Raw genomic sequence first — 18135 nt, 5'->3', positions numbered from 1 at the left:
TACTGCTCTAGAAAACCCTCCTGGGCACACCTTACAAATTCTGCTCCATCTTGACCCCTAACACTAAGTGAATCCCAGTCAATGTTGGGAAAATTAAAATCGCCCATCACCACCACCCTGTTTCTCCTACACCTTTCCGTTACCTGTTTACATATTTGTACCTCTATCTCACGCTCGCTGTTGGGAGGCCTGTAGTACAGCCCCAACATTGTTACTGCATCCTTCCTATTTCTGAGTTCTATCCATATTGCCTCACTGCTCGAGTCCTCCATGGGGCCCTCCTTCAGTACAGCTGTGATATCGTCTTTGACCAGTATTGTAACTCCTCCATCCCTTTTACCTCCCTCTCAATCCCGCCTGAAGCAGCGATATCCTGGGACAACTAGTTGCCGATCATGCCCTTCTCTCAACCAAGTCTCAGTAATTGCAAGAACATCATACTTCCAGGTATCGAACCAAGCCCTAAGCTCATCTGCCTTATCTACTACACTTCTCGCATTAAAACAAATGCACCCCAGACCAGCTGACCCTTTGTGTTTATCATCTGCTCCCCGATTACTATTCTCTTTAGTCACACTGACTCCATTATCTAGTTCCCTACAGGCTTTCGTTTCTATCTCTTTTCTGTCCAATATTTGGTTCCCAAGCCCCTGCCACATTAGTTTAAACCCTCCCCCACAGCATTAGCAAAAGCATCCCCAAGGACATCGGTTCCAGTCCGGCCCAGGTGTAGACCGTCCAATTTGTAATAGTCCCACCTTCCCCAGAACCGGTTCAAATGTCCCAAAAATCTGAACCCCTCCCTCCGGCACCATCTCTCAAGCCACGCATTCATCCTGGATATTCTTTCATTTCTGCACTGACTAGTTTTTTTTTAAAAAGCTGACTAGCTTAATTTTCCCTGTTTGGTCTCATCCAACAAGTATATACAATGCACCGCACAATTTAGTAACCTCTACAAAACCTTATCCAAAGTCTCATTCCGAAAGGAAATAAACAAATATATAAATTGACAAAGCTTAATAAATAAAAAGTAAAAATATGCATGTGTAAGCTGTGATGATGGAAAAACTCCACAGAATTCACACAAAGTTGTCGAAGTTTTGAATTTTTGAACTGGATATTTAATGCCAGTTTTTAAGGAAAGCTAAAAATTAGATTAGAAACCATGAATTTATTAAACTAGAATTAAGCCAGAAGGTATGTTGGTAAGTTGGCCAACTTCTAAAGGATTCAAGAATATTATGTTTGAAACAAAGCCATCAAGGCAGTACAATTGATGTGCACAGTAACCTTCAAGTGCTATTTGATAATATTCTTTACAATGGACATTAATAAAATTGGAAGAGACTGTGTGGACAGGAGATGGAAAACAGAGCATGGTTGTTCATCAGACTGAAGGAAAGATAGGTACCCCCACAGAAGCCTCCATTACGGCGACCGTCCTTTCTGACAAATAGAACACATTTCATTTATATTAATTACCTGGATTTTGATATAGGAAGTATAACAATTAAACGAAGGGGAGGATAATAGCAAACATCAAGAGGAAATATACAAATTGTTTAATCTGCCAGCACATTTCACCAAAGTAGTATATAATGAGATAACAAGGTGTAGGAGATGGATGAACACAGCAGGCCAAGCATCAGACGAGCAGGAAAGGAGGGTCTAGGCCCGAAACTTCAGCTTTTCTGCTTGGCCTGCTGTGTTCATCCAGCTCGACACCTTGTTATCTCAGATTCTCCAGTATCTGCAGTTCCTACTATCTGAGTATATTATGATGCATTGGAAAGGAAGAATAAGGAGATATAATATAAAAAGGCACAATTTTAAACAGATGCTATAACAGAAATACTTGGGGTTGTTAGTAAAGCTTAAAAAAATCCTTGGTCAAACAAAAAGGCCTTAAGTACAAGGTGAAATAAATCATGCTAAACCTTAATTTCAAGCTGAGAACCTGCAGTGACATATAATGTACAATTCACAGGATCATATTTTAGGAAGGACAGAAATGAGAAATAAGAGTCCCTGAAAGGAAATAAGTCAACCAAGAAAGTTAAGGATAGCATAAAATTGGAAAAATGTTATACAGTTTAAGATTAGTGGTAAGCAAAAGGATTGGGAAATATTTTTTAAAATAACAAAACATGGCCAAAAGTACTGGAGGGTCAAAATAATCTTCAAGTGTAAACTTGCATGTAATATCAAGACAGACAGCAATGGCTTCTTTAAATGTATAAAAAGGAAGGTGCCATTGTGGACATAAGCCCTGTAAAGAAATTACAGGAACTAGCAAGTGAGAAGAGTTGAACAAACACTTCGCATTCATCTTCATAGCAGAAGATGCAAACAGCATTCTAAAAATACAAAATAATTATGAAGCAAAAGGAGTAAAGGAAATAATTATCACTACAGAAAAGGTACTGAGGAAATTAATGGGACTAAAAGCCATTAAGTTCCCGAGACATGGGATGTATCCTAGGATTTTTAAAAGGTAGCTACGAGATATTGGATGCACTTGTAACAGGAAAACTGTCAATGTATGACCTTTATTCAAACAAGAAAGGAGACAAAACAAAGTAACTGAAGGCTAGTTAGCTTAAATATCAAAAAAAAAGATAAATGACATTCACACAAAACAAGTGTCCGGCAATGACTGGCTCCAAAGAGAGATAACCTAAAAATCATCCCTTGACATTTCTGAGTGTTACCATCACTGAATCGCCCACTATCAAAATCTTGGTGGTTACCGTTGCCCAGAAACTCAACTGGACTAACTATATAACTACAGTGGCTAGAACAGCTGGTCGAAAGTTAGGAATATTGCAGCAAGTAAATCACTTTCTGACTCCTCAAAGCCTGTCCACCACCTACAAGATACAAGCCAGGAGTGTGATGGAATATTCTCCATTTGTCTGAATGAGAAAATCTTAACTGTTGCAGTATTACTAGAAGTTAAACCACAATTAAAATGATCCCGTTTGGTTCGCCTTGAGGTCATTCACATACAGTCATCAGTGTATAGAATTCCCCATCGTATACAGCAAACTGCAGTTTGGATAACCCAAGAAAGTTGGGCATAATAAGTGCTAAAAAGATATACCAAAAACCTGCAATGAAATATTGCAATACTGGCTCCAGCAATTAGATGTCATGGCTAATAATCATAAGTCTACCAAAATAGCAAAACCAGTGGGAGGCTTTTTGTATGCATCCAAGATCAGGTTCATCTCCCATCAGCACATCGATACAAACTGAGACGTATCAATTGATTTGTTTGAACAGTTCCTTCATGACACTAGCAGCAAAAATCGATACAATTTCAGATATGAGAAATCTATAAAAATTACTTCACTGAAAACTATTTTTAACTAATTCAGTACAGAAATTGCACAAGATCTTTTATTTTAAAGGAGAAGATTTAATTTGTCAAAAGAAACTAATGCAACTTTCTCCAATTCATTTATGTTCTGCAGTGCTGTGACCACAAGCACAAGCATGGGCATACTTCATCACCTACCACAATTTTTTCGATCATTTTACCAGGCAAAGGTTGGGGAGCTTGATTTTTTTTTTTAAAAGATACTGTATTTTAAAGATCAAGGTCACAATTAAAACCAATTCTTACAAATTTATCAAGGGATATATCTGGATAAAATATATAATAAGCTAATTAAAAACTTCTCCCAGAGAGTGAATAGTAAGTGATTTGGTAGTTCGGTATTCAGAATGACATCTTTTGCCAGCTTGAGGGAAAACATTGATCACTGATGAGGGATAAACTTATCAATATAGTTGGAAAGGCTTCCAACAAATTAGAGCAACACGCCTAGAAGTGACTAGCAAAAACAGGATGCAGAAGTCTATTAAATTCAAACAAAATTATTCAATAGTGGGTTATATGGAAACTGTTCAATGTTTTTATTTTCTTCATTGAAAAAATCCAAATATAACAATCCAGCATCTTTAATGGTTAGATCTGATGTTAGACCACAATATATCAATTTTAATGCTCAATTTTGAATTTCACTATTGATCTTAGAGTTTTAATTGGGCTGCTAGACCAGCAGAAGCAGCATTTAACTACCACATCTACCACTTCAGACTCTGTGTATTCCTCTTTCTCCATCATTTAATGACATTGATTAGTAATTTTACAGATGACATCAAAATTGGCAGAGTTGTAGAGAGTGAGGAGGACTATCAAAGGATACAGTGGGGCATATTACAGATTTGGGCAGGGAAATGGCAGATGGAGTTTAATCTAGAAAAAGGCAAGGAGATGCATAATAGAATATCAAATTCAGGTGTGAATTATTCAATAAATGGCAGATCCCTTAGGAGCATTGACATGGTGGGGCGGGGGGTGAGTCTAAAACTAGAGGGTATAAGTTTAAGGTGGGAAATGTTTAAAAGGGACCTAAAGGGAAACCTTTTTCATGCAGAGGGTGGTGCCAGTATGGAATGAGCTGCCAGAGGAAGTGGAGGAGGCTGGTACGATTAGATTAGATTAGATTAGATTCCCTACAGTGTGGAAACAGGCCCTTCGGCCCAACAAGTCCACACCGCCCCTTGAAGCATCCCACCCAGACCCATTCCCCTATAACACACACCCTGCACACTACAGGCAATTTAGCATGGCCGATCCATCTAGCCTGCACATCTTTGGACTGTGGGAGGAAACCGGAATACCCGGAGGAAACCCACACAGACACGGGAAGAATGTGCAAGCTCCACACAGACAGTCCGAGGCTGGAATCGAACCCAGGTCCCTGGTGCTGCGAGGTTGCAGTGCTAACCACAGTCAACGTGCCACTCACTGGCAGCATCTGGATGGGTTTAATGAATAGGAAGAGAGATATGAGCCTGTGCTGTACATCTCTATGACTGACGCTATAGGTCCACACATCCCTGGAAATGGAACTGTTGGGGTAACCTGTACCTGGCTAGGTAGGGTGGCTTGTACCTGAACACAATAAGCAGCCCATGCCTGCTTACAAAATGGCAGACAAGCTAAGCAACGCTAAGCACCCTACTCACAGAGTGAAATACAATGGTACCTTTGAACAGAACTGTTAGAAGATCAGTGAAGGAATGTTGCTCCCGTCTGAGACAGTTCTGATAAAAGGATGCCTTAGAACAGATAAATGACCAATTTCAGCTTTGTTGATGAAAAGGTGTTTGTCCCAGTAAATGAATAATGTCAGGTGCTCGATTAGGTCTTCAAGCAGCTGCATGGATAACAAGTAAAGTTATTTTGTAGTAAATAACTTTGAAGCTACCATCAATATTAAATAGTTTCTATCTAAAAATGCCCTAAATCATTGAAATTGGTTTCAATACACAGCCAGGATATAATACAAGCCTCAAAACAAAACATTTAGGCTTAGATGTAAAGACTAACTAGCCTTAGAAGACACCTTCTCTTATGCCCTGAACAAGATAGTGTGATCACAACCCATAAATTACAAAATGCTGGCAGAAGTAGTTTTATAGCTTTATAGTTATAGTTAACTTTATAACAGAAGTTATCATTATAGCAGTTAGTTGGAACTAACTGATTTTTTATTTTTACATTATGTAATTGGGACAGTGGGGGGAGAAAAGGAGTAACTGAATATGATAAAAGACAGCGCCAAAATACAATGGGTATTAGAATTTGAGCTGTCCTTACAGATAAGGAGGCCTGAGTAAGACCCGAAGGAGTATAACCATTAAACATTTGGAATGCAAATCAATAGGTTGCATAGGAAGATTCCAAAGCCTCGAGATTACAATGTCTAGCTAATACCATAAGATCATGGGAACCTGGGGCTGTCCATGGAAATGCCTATCACTGATTAGATGTTCCACAGGATTGGGTGTTTGAAATAAGGGGAAGGACAACAGGTACGTTGTATTTGATTACTGTAACACAAAATGTATAAAAACATGCTGTATTTCTTTGTAAAAGCAGAGGGTGTCATTGATCTATCTTCCGAAGCCAGATTCAGGGCAAGATCTTTTGGCCCTCTCCCTGCATAAAACGGTTTCTGCTTAAATAAACATCATCTACTTGCCCGAATAGTGCCTGGCTCCTGAGTCTTTGTCCCAGGTTGGGGAAAAACACTCTTACAGGAACATAGGTGAATAAAGGTGGTCAAGATGGCATACAGCATGCTTGCCTTCATCAGCCGGAGCATCGAATATAAAAGTTGACATGTTACAGCTGTATAAAGCTTCAGTTCGGCCACATTTGGAATACTGAGTGCTGTTAGTGTGGTGACCAGAACAAAACTATGTGGATGATTTAGACACGGTGCAGAGAAAGTTTACCAGAATGTCGCCTGGTCTAGAAAGTTTTAGTTATGAGGAAAGGTTGAATAAACTCGGATTATTTTCATTGTAAAGACAGAGGCTGAGGGGCTACCTGACAGAGGTCTGCAAAATTATGACAGGCATATTTAGGGTGGAGAGTCAGAGCCATTCCCCCCCCAACACCCAGAATGGAAAGGTCAATTACAACAGCACCCAGGTTCAAGGTGAGAGGAGGAAGTTTAGGGGAGAAGTGCAGCGAAGGTCTTTCACAGAGGGTGATGGGTGCCTGGAATACACTGCCAGTGGAGATGGTGGAAGCCATCCTAGCAATGTTTAAGTGTATCTCAATCGACACATGAATAGGTGGTGAACAGAGGGACAGAAACCACGCATAGGCACGAAGTAGCAGGTCTAAAAAAGGACTAGGAATCAGCGCAGGCTGGGTCAACCAAAGAGCTTGTTCCTATGCTGTACTGAATTGTACTACGTTTTGCAACTGGAGCTCTGAATGTTTGCTTACCTACAATCCCCCCACCCCCCGAAGAAATGTAAAGATTTCTCCCTCCTAACTCACTTAGTCACTGCCTCAAATGTTTCTTCTCCACTTACTGAATGAAATACCTCCAAGAATGAAACACATTGGACATTTTACTCTATAATGGGCACTGTATAAATGTAAGCTTTTGTAATAACAGTCAATGTTGGCAGATGGGTTGCAGTGCAAATAACTGAAAATGTGAAAATTCACAATAATTTACTTCCTGAAAATAGATTCAAACTGCTTAGAATAATGTGTTCATAACAAACTGGGAATAATTTGCTCAGATAACTGACAATCGTGCCAAATGAAAAGTGCCATACCGTTAAGGAATGCAACATTCGTTCCTTTTCTTGCAGCTGATTTTTCAAAGATTGAACTTCGGGGGCTGCTCCTTGGTTCTGTTTGGGATCCAAGGTCCTGATAACCTAAAAGAAAATGGGCACTTATATATAAGCATGTTATTTATTAATGTACTAATGGGTGTAGTCATAGAGGAAAAAAAAAAAGAGGGTCTAGACCTGAAATGTCAGTTTTTGTGCTCCTAAGATGCTGCTTGGCCTGCTGTTTTCATCCAGCTCCACTTTGTTAACGCAAAATTTTAGTTGTTCATGGAAAGCAGAATACTCAAAGATGATACTGCTAATAATAAGTAAGTTCGTGGCAGATTGGAACCATCAATAACTATGTAAATCAAAATGTCTTAGACATTGTTCACTAAGAGCCCAACAGCCATGTTTCTGCCAGTTTCATTTGTGGATTCTACTGACTTCACTAATGCCTTTTTCTCTCAAACACTGCCTCCACATTGGCACAATTCCGTGGTTCAAAAGCTTTGCTCCTTCTGTCACAATAGCATACTATTCCTTTCTTCATCAATATAGGCTTCCCAACAAGTCAATGCACATGTTACATTGCTTCAAGCAAATCTTCGCAGCATCATGGCTGTTTGCCCCGCATTCTTTGTTACCCACGAGCTCTAATAAAAGCAGCGATATCAAGGAAGGCAGACGTTTCAGGCCTAGACTCTTCTTCAGAAATGGATTTCTGAAGAAGGGTCTAGGCCCGAAACATCAGCCTTCCTGCTCCTCTGATGCTGCTTGGCCTGCTGTGTTCATCCAGCTCTACACCTTGTTCTCTCGGATTCTCCAGCATCTGCAGTTCCTACTATTTCCGATAAAAACATCTGCTTTTGGCAGTCGTACATCATTCCAAAACATCCAATCAACAGTTATGATCATTAATTGGAGCAAACTTTGTTTTGACTGGCGACCTATGAACCGGCACTCTTGATAAACCAGCAAAGTTATATATGTCAAATACCGAAAGTTTACTATATTATGTCACAATCTCCACAAAGTCTGAGTAGCCAATTAAGGTTGCAAATGACAAAATTCTCTGCTGGTAAGGTTTATTTACAGGAAAGTTGCATTAATTTTTATGCTGCAAATAATGTAGAAGAGCGATGGGTATACCTCCTGCATTACTTAGTGATTTTTTCACTGAATATGTGAACCTCTTGATCAACCAGCACACACCTGGTCCCATAGGTGCTGGTTAATAAAGTGTTTGCTGTGTCTCAGCTTCAGTGATGTCTTTGTAAACATGTTCTTTACTTCATTGTTAGTGATCTTGTCTCGTCATCCATTATGAGTAAGATACAGATGCATCTATTCACAGTAGTCAGTGATATATTATCTGAAATGGTGTGTTTTCTCAGTTAAGTGAGGTTTGTCTCACAGTAACACTGAGCATAGTTAATGCATTTAAAACAAAACTGGAATCAGAACCATTAAATATGCAGAGGTCGCAGTTTTAAGAGCCACGGCATTTGTCAAAACATGACTAGACATTTTATATTCCGAGTTATTTGACTTTCTTCGGAGATAGAAAAGGAGAAAAAAAAGTAGGCAGCCTGTCAGTAGAACAATTTGCTATAGAGTTAAAATTTAAGGACACAGAATAGGGTTGTTAAGACAACAATCATGGAGTAAGAGTTAAGAAAAAGGAAGGGAAATGTTCCCTTCATGATGTGTACTGCAAGTGGTCATGAGACAGAGGGGGAGACGGAAGGCCAGCTCAAGAGAAATTTGCAAAAACAATAGAGCCTTCTAATATGATTCTAATTACCCCAAAATCAAGTGGAAGAAAGATGTACTCAGAGTGGGGAAATACCATTCAGAAAATATCTGAAACCAGCTCCTCAATCAGGATGCTTTCAGTGTAACACAAAATGATTGCTTGATATCGAGAGAAAACTGAAGCAACAGCTACTTAAGATCAGAAAAGCATACTTGAGAAGATAAGAATAAGTGTTGGGCTTTCTCAAATGATATAACACTTCTGTGGTACTCAGAACAAGAACATTAATTGCATTCTTTTGTAACAAGTGAAAAATCAAACGTTAGCAAACAGGGCAGTGGATCAACAATGAGAAAAAAATCTTCAAATACAAAATAAAATCATGAAGTAAGTATATTTGTGCATTTGTGTGTTGCATTGAGTGAGGCAAAAAATAATACAATCCTGCATTATAAGTAAGGGCTTTAAAGGAAATGGTTATTGAGAGTTTATAAGCCCAAGCAAAGTAAAAGAAGACTTAGTGTGTGAAGAACTGTTCAGGAATGAAGGATGGTTCTATTTATGGATGTTAAAAATACAATGGAAGAATTGGATATTTTATGCTTTCATATTTAGAAATGACGGTTGGAGTTAAAAGGTAGGCTTACCCTGAAATGATATGGGCCTAATGTGGGTAATTACTTTGAGAAATAATTATTCTGCAAGATTTAGACAGAAGAATAGATAAGCCACATGCAAGTATTATCCTGCTAAATACCCTCATCTTAGCTGAAATTATAGTGGTCAAGGTCACTGTCAACAGGCATCAATTGGTGCAGCTCCAGGACATTGCTGCACAAGATTCTCAGCACAGGATCCTTGGTTAAACCATTTTCAACAGCTTCATCAATTATTTTCCATCTATCCTGAAGGAGTAGAACTGTTCACTGACTAATAAATAAAACAAACTATCAGCCCATAGCAGATATTGAACTAAATATACAAGCTCAAATGGAGAAGATGCACAAGACGAAAATGCAGAAGCAGGCCATTCAGCCAAGTGAGTCTATTCTGCTATTCATTGAAATCATGACTAATCTGATAATCCTCCACTCCACTTCCCTTTTTCTTGTAACCTTTGATTCCCTCATTGATTAAAAACCTGTCTCTAACAGCCTTGAATATACTTAACAACCCAGCTTCAACAGTCCTCTGTGGTAAAAAATTCTACAAATTCACTACCCTCAGAAGAAATTCTTCCTTATTTGTATTAAATAGACAATCTTTTACTCTGAAATTGTGGCCTAGATTCTCACAAGGCGAGCAAACCTCTCTGCATCTACCCTGTGAAGTCCTCTAAGAATCTTGTATGTTTCAATAAAGTCTTTCATTCATCAATACTCCCAATGAGTACAGAGAGCTTCTCATAAGAAAATCCCCACCCTCCCAAAACCCAGGATCATCCCAATGAACTTTCTCTGGACTGCCTCCATTGTTGGTATATCTTGCCTTGGTCAAGGGGCCCAACTGTTCAAAGTATGCCAGCTGCGGCCTGACTAGTGCCTTGTACAGTTTTAACAAGACTTTTCCACTTTTATACTCCATTCCCTCCGCCTTCCCTATTATCCACCAAACTTAGATGCTAATTTTTTGTGATTCATGGACAAGGATTCCCAATGCTCTGCAGCTTTTCAATGGTGAGTCACAGTTCACAATTTACAAAAAAACCATATGAAAAAGGTATCAACCAACAACACCAACTGAATTAACTGTGATTTTAACTAATTTCAGGTGACCCTATAATAGACATCTTCATGAAAATTCAGGGAAATTATACTCACACTCTTAGCCTTTTCTAGGTACTTCTTGTATCGGTCCTCCATTTGTTTCATATCTTCATCTTTCTTTCTCAAGGCTTCTTGAAGCTCTTCAATTTTTTGAGCTGTATTAAGCAGAAACAGAATAGTTGATTTGCTTCATTAAATTGGTATGTCTGTACAGTATTACAGCAATTTTAAAAAAGCTGCTTGATCATGGCAATAATAAATTAAAAATTGAACAGCTGTACAGTCAGTACCCAAATAACTCAGTCAAGTAAACAAATTACTCGTATGCCAAATGATCAATAGATATCACAACAAATACTAGAATCTGGGCCTTTTATAAAATGTTAAAAAACTGTTCTGATAAAATAAGAATGATTTATTAAAATTAACATATGGATCTATTTACAAAATTAAAAAGACTTACAGCTGTTATTGTATTTTGGTTCTAAATCATCAATGTAAGCTCGTTTCTTCTGAAGCTCAGTGTGGGCTTCATGAAGCTTCTCCCTGAAACATGCAATGTAATGATACAATATTCTTAAAATTCTGAGGTGCTAACAAATCTTACAAGTTTATTTGAAAATTGGAAAACACACTATGTTAGAGATTTTTCAAATATACTACAGACATTGGGTAAGTGGAAGGAATGTTAACAAACTAAAGATGCTAATTGCACAACACTTCCATGCAAACTGTTCCCTCCATGTCCTCTTTCATTTCGGTATATCTGCTGAATCATCTTGAGCACCATTGCAGGACAACTGCTTATCTAATGCACTGCACGTGCATTTAATATCACTATCTCACTCCGAATTATGCAATGTAAGGCCAGGTGTTGAATCCATTGAACTACAGAGCAAATAGAGTCCCCAATCTTCTTTTCTAGAAGTATGTTATGCTCCAGAGAGAAAATAGTTCTGAAGCAATCCATTGGTATGGCATTACCTTGGGACGTTAGGATTTTACTGGATAATTAAAAATAAAGTGGTTTTAATCTCAGAATTTGCAAGATGGCAATCTATCCTGTGTAAAGATGTTAACAGCCTACTTAAAAAGGGAAACCCAATTTTGGAAGAAAGATTTTCATTCCACATTTTGTCCTTTAACCTAACAAACTACTAGTATTTAAAGTGCATCCTTAACATGATAAAACAAATCACGGTGCCCAACAGAAGAAATGAAAAGAAAAAAAAACCACACAAGGATCTATCAGGTGAGATGATTAAAAACTTGATCAATGAAGTAGATTTTGAGAAAAGTCTTCAAAAAGGAAACAAAGTAGTGAAGCTGAGGGGAATAGGAAGTAAATTCCAGAGCATAAGGCACATGCAAACAAAAGCAGAGTTTCCAGTTGCAAAGCAACTACAATTCTGGATGCTCAGGTGAGTCAGAATTAGATGAGCATAAACATTTCACGGGATTCTGGAGCTGGGAATTACAGCGCTAATGAAAGGTAAGGCCACGTAGGGCCTTGAAAATAGATAGAAGAATATTAGAATTAAGACGGCGCTTGACAAGGAGTCGATGTAGATCACTGAGCAAAGAGTTAATAGGTGAATGGAACTTGGGTGCAACCGAGGATACAGGCCACTCAAAAACTGCAAATACTTTCAGTTATAGCAGATCAATTACTAAGTGTGAAGTGTAGTGTAAATAGGAGAGAAAGGATTAGTGGGAGATGGTGGGTTGGAAAAAAAAGTGCCTTGTTTGTTCTTCTATGTAACAGTCTCTGAAGATTTGTATCTCACACAGTGTGGTGCATGTGTGGGATGAGCGGCCACAGGAAGTGGAGAAGGCTGGTACAATTACAACATTTTAAAAGCATGCGGATGGGTATATGAATAGAGGGGGTTTGGAGTGATTTGGGCCAAATGCTGACAATGAGGCAAGATTAATTTAGAATATTTGGCTGGCATGGTAAGCTGAACTAAAGGGTTTGTTTCCATGCTGTACAGCTCTATGACTATGACTAAGTGCTTTTCTTACTCCGCATGTAACTTTGAGTGACCTTACAGACAATGAACCATTGCATAAAAGCACTGACTAGTTTGTCTGACAGACTTAAGATCTACAAGCCCGACGCAATAGAATTTGCTCAAATAAATGCAAACTACTGCAATTGCTAGAAACCTGCAACATACAGAAAATACTGAAACAGTAGTAACATTGAGTCTTTAGAACTGAAGAGTCATACCAGATTTGAAAAGTTAACTCTTTCTTTCTCTCGACAGACGCTGTCAGATCTACTGAATTTCTCCAGCATTCTGAGTCCTTGTTTGTAATAAACATTAACAATGGACCATTTTAGTAATTTACAATTTTCACACTACAAGATTTCACTTTTGCCTCAAGCACATTTTGACTTTCATTGGTGATGCATTTAAATTCATATTATTTTAATCATTGCTTCAGCTGATGAAATGGTTGAAATTATGGGTATGTCATCAACCAAAAAAACATGCATTTGCCAATTTGTCAGAGTGGAATGGAGTAGATGCTAGCTGGTTTATTAGCTTCCCAGATAAGCTGCCACATATAGGAGGAAATTCATCCGAGAGTCAGTATTCACAGCCCCAGATTTTGACCTTCAAATTACAGAAATATCCTATAAATCGGTTTCATTCATCACCTACATGATGGAAAACATTTTCAGTAGAAAATTTCCACAGCCTAATAATGAATATTTAAGAAGAGGAGTAGAAAAGAAATATTGTTTAAAATTACCAATATAAATTAAACCATGACACTAATATCCAATTTGCTAATGATATCTAGTCAAATGGCATTTTTGATCTTTTGGTAAAAAATAAAGTACTTACAGATGCTCCTCCAGTTTCTTTTTCAGAAGAATTGACTGCAAAAAATACGAAAACATAAGACTATTATAAGAAGAATCAAGCTCCAAAGCAATCCTATGTGAAACACGACCAAATACAAAATTTATTGATGAAATTTATATAATAACTGTGTTCAAAGATTTAATATTTGTTTGATATTAGTACATGCTAGCAGTTAGCAATGTAAGATGTTACTTAAATGAAGGCATACTCACAATAGCCTACAGAAGATGGCCATGCCAAGAAACAGAGATAATATGTTAGTAGGAAGCAAAAACACCAGCCAGCAGAAGAAACTCTTCAGTTACAGGTGAACGAGAAAAATTTAAGCCTCTTAATTTCTGGCACATGAATGTTTTGTCTGTCTTCTCAGCTGATATGAGTAGTAGTTCCACCATCTCTCCTGATCTGGAGAACTTTATTCATACATATCTCTTAATATCCACATTGCTTTCAAGCATATGAGTGGCTTCCAGATTCCACACTAAAACACAAATGACATTTACAGAAATGAAACACACGTACAGGTTGCCATTTCTGATCACCGAGGAGCAGCATCTGCGTTTCTGACTACAAACGGACAACAGAAAGGAAAATTTAAGGAGCTAATTTAATCTTTTCCAATGTCAGCATTAAGGTTTAGAAGCTAATATTTTAAAAAACCCTACAAAACCGTGTGGAAAATTCAATGTATTTCTCAGGGTTTCATAAACAGACTTGCTAGAGAATGTATAAAACTACTTCCTAATACTTATAATAAGCCTTTAGAATAAATTATGAAACATGTTGGAGTTGGGATGTCAAGTTGCGACATACGGGACACTGGTGAGGCAACTTTTGGAATATGGCATACAATTCTGGTCACTCTTCTATATGATGTTGTCAAACTTGAGAAGATGCAGAAAAGATTTACAATGATGTTGCTGGGATTGGTGGGGGGGGGGGTGGGGGGTGGTTTGAGTTATAGGGCCAGGCTGAATGGGCTGGGGCTTTTTCTCCCTGGAGCAAACCTGGGGTAACCTTATAGAGGCATATAAAATCATGAGGGCGTGGATAGAGTGAATAGCCAAGGTCTTTTTTCTAGGGCAGGAGAGTCCAAACCTAGAGGGCATAGGTTTAAGGTGAGAGGTTAAAGATTTAAAAAGGACCTGAGGGGTAGCCTTTTCATGCAGAGCGTCATGCGTGTATGAAATAAGCTGCTACAGGAATTGGAGGAGGCTGGTACAATTACAGCATTTAAAAGGCATTGGTATGGGTACATAATTAGAAAGAGTTTAGAGGCGTATAGGCCAAATGCCAGCACATGGTACTAGGTCTGATTGAGATGTCTTGTTGGCATGGATGAGTTGCACTGAAGGGTCCATTTCCGTTCTGTATAACTTTATGTTCAAGGAAAGCATGGAAATCAATACTTCAATACAGATTCCTAATTAAGGGCTTGTTCTCTCAGGGCACAATTGTGTTAACCTGAGGAGCCCTATAGTTTTTATTCACATTGAATTAATGCCTACAGTACCTACTTTATCCATTGATGGTGTTGCAAGCTTGCTCTCGACCCACTCAGATTCCGAACTCAGTTCTCTCCAAAACTCAGGATCTCCTGCAAACAGTCCTAACTTAGAGGTATTTTTAATATTTATTTGAAAACTACTTGCCTTCTGGTCTGTACCTCTTGGTAACAATAGTTATTTATTGAAGTACCCATGAGTCCTTGGTCATTAATACTGAATGATGTCCTCCCACCACCAACCCCCCAACCTCCTAAAAAAAATCTGTTCGAAACTTTGTTGTTAGGTATTTGCCTCAAATTTGAAGCTCTGGGGAGCATTTTTTTTAATCTTTGTACTAAAGTTCTTATGAGTTCTGAAATAATTGTGATATTTAATAAGATAAAAAGCCCTCCTTTTAAAAACTTGCCCAGCTCAAAAAATGGTAGATTCTTCAATACTTTCTACTTTCTTAGATAATTTATTTTACCCTGCTTAGATTTTGTGCTTGCTTGGCATTGTCCAGGATTGATAAATAAAATAAAATTAGTATAAAATAAAATAAATAAAATATGTAATGGCAATTTGCAATTGTTCATTGCTGATGTTTGCATCCCCAAAAAAATAAAGTTGTATTTTCCTAATGTTTGAAACAGTTCCTTTGGATTCAGGCACTAATAGATTTACTCATAAAACTCATTTCATAATGATTTTCATTAGTAGCATGAATACAGAACATGGATTATTAAATTCTTTTTGCTAGAATTTAACCGTAAAATTGGAGGTAGATTAATTAATCTATCTGGAAGATGTATAAATTACGATAGGTGGGATGTCATAATTACACAATGGCTAGCGAGCATTAATGTTTCTTGTTTATGGTCAATAAATAAACTGTTTTTACAAGTCAGATATTTTTAGCAAAACATTTTTAAGACAGCAGTCAGTAAGTAATGATCTACAGAGTTTCAGATCCCAACCACTTTATGGGGTACTGCAGAACTAAAGCAGACTTTACATTGGCGGTGGGTGGGGACTGTGATTGAGGTCCTTCGGTACTTATTCCATGTCATTCTGATAACCGATCAGTGGGATAAATAAAGTTGGAACTTTTGTAATGACACAAAAAATTGATGCTTGACATTGCATGTGACATTGAGCTAAAAAGCAAAAGAAAATAAACTGAATATACAATTAAATAGCACAGGCAAAGGATTTCAAGCCATTTGCAAGTCTTCCTGTTAATGAGTTAAGCTCATTTTAAAACAATCCGTGCAGCTCATTGAGCATGACATTGATGTATTAAACATAATTTTTGCACTGTAGGCGCACTCACATCTTCTGCTCTTGAGCCCTGATCTTGCAATGCCTTCTGAAGCTCTTCAACCTGAGACTGTATTTCCAAAATCCTCTGATTGGCTAGCCTTTCAGCAAACAAAATAAAATCAAAAGACATTTCAGTCCACAGAATCACAGAAGTGTTACAATGCAGGAGGCAATTCAGCCCATCTTGTCTACACTGGTTCTCCAATTCAGCACATGACTTAGTGCCATTCTTTTGTCTTTTCCCATACCCTCGCGCATTGCTTCTAAATAATCATCCAAGCTGTTCATTTGCCTCAAATTGAGCCTGCCTCCATCATACTTCCAGGCAGTGTATTCTAAACCCAAAATACTCATCATGTGAAAAAGATCTTTTTCTCACATGACACTTGCTTCTTTTGCATATCATTTTGAATCTGTGCCCTCTCCTTCTTGATCTTTGTATGTGTAAGAAAGCTTCTTCATATCTTTCTCCCAAGATCTCTTACGATTTTCAAAATTTCTTTCACATCAGCTCTTAGCCACTTTCTGACCGAACAAAACAGTCCCAACATCTCTAAGCTATCCTAAGTGTAGTTTCTCATCCTTAGTACAAAAAGTTTTACATTCTCCAATGTATTCACATTATTTCTGTACTGCAACACCCAGAACTATGAGCAATATTCCTGCTGAGGTCCATCAATGCCTTATACAAATTCAACATTACCACTTCTTTCTCCTTATACTCTATGCTCCAGCATGCTTTAACAAGTACTCTCGTGGTAGGATTTGAACCCATGCTCTCAAGACATTAGCCTCAGTGGACCCATACTAGTCCACTGACATCATTTTTCTATGCCACTATCTTTCCTTCACTGAGATCAACTTTCACTATCTGCCATGATAGGATGCAAACCTGCTATGGCAGATAGCAATAGCTATGCTCACACATAGATACAATTACAAAACAAATATTCCTTCTCCTATTTGCCATTTGCCGCTTTTAGTTACCTGCTCCTTATCTTGTCATCAACCTTTGTTAACCCAACTCCCTTCATTGCTCCCTGTGGATTTTATCACCTCCCTACATCCTCTACTAATTCATCCTCCTTGGTCGCTCTTGATATTCTATCTCTTTCCCATCTTACTTCTAAAACATCATGTCCCCTGCACCTCCTTTTATTCTCCCTCACGAGCTCAGCCCAAACAATGATGGCAACATTTTAAGCAGTATTTGATTAACTTCTTTGCAGCCGAATTCCAGAGGACAACAAATTTTCCACAGAAAAAAAAAAGAATCTTAATTCAGTGTCTTTCTTGATTAAGGTATCCCCACGTTCTTCACAGGCAATAAAGCAACTGATGATACAAAGCTAAGTTAAAAAAAAGTAGGCCATGGGGGGGACTAACACTGTGCAGGCAGTTAAAAAGGTTAAGCCAGTACGAAGAGGTGACAGAGTATAATAGGGAAACACAAGAGTATTCAAATTGGTTGGAAGGATAGAAAACTATACTCTTTCAATTAAGATCTATTAAATATTGGTGTTGAGGGATTTTGTGTGTCTTTGTATGAGACACACCAAGTTAATAAATATGTAGGTACAATAAGCAATTAGAAACAATATGACAACTTATTGCAAGGGGCTGGAGTTCAAAAATAAAGAAACTGTATAGCAGTTGTACAAGGTTTTCGGGAGACCAGCATATTCTAGACCAGTCTTTGTTCCAATGAAGTAAAGATATATATGCCTTAGGAGTACATTTGATTGTATCTGGGATGAGAC

General features: G+C 38.0%; 1 protein-coding gene across 6 annotated transcripts in view; it reads right to left on the bottom strand.

The window, feature by feature from the left end:
• hook3 (hook microtubule-tethering protein 3) overlaps positions 1-18135 on the bottom strand; it is a 92164-nt gene that overhangs the window by 13571 nt on the left and 60458 nt on the right. For 5 of the 6 annotated variants that reach the window (XM_059654777.1, XM_048522395.2, XM_059654798.1 and 2 more), the window contains 5 exons: positions 16386-16473; positions 13545-13579; positions 11150-11232; positions 10741-10841; positions 7162-7266 (listed from right to left, as the gene is read on the bottom strand). In XM_059654777.1, coding sequence (XP_059510760.1) covers positions 7162-7266; positions 10741-10841; positions 11150-11232; positions 13545-13579; positions 16386-16473 — 412 coding nt within the window. Of the gene's footprint in view, positions 1-7161; positions 7267-10740; positions 10842-11149; positions 11233-13544; positions 13580-13777; positions 14047-16385; positions 16474-18135 lie in introns of those variants that run through there. The other variant, XR_009447247.1, reaches the window with a different exon arrangement.

This window comes from Stegostoma tigrinum, chromosome 1, assembly GCF_030684315.1.
Source record: "Stegostoma tigrinum isolate sSteTig4 chromosome 1, sSteTig4.hap1, whole genome shotgun sequence".
NCBI lineage: Eukaryota > Metazoa > Chordata > Chondrichthyes > Orectolobiformes > Stegostomatidae > Stegostoma > Stegostoma tigrinum.
The sequence above is the reverse complement of the archived record's forward strand: the minus strand, read 5'-3'. Positions and strand labels throughout refer to the sequence as shown.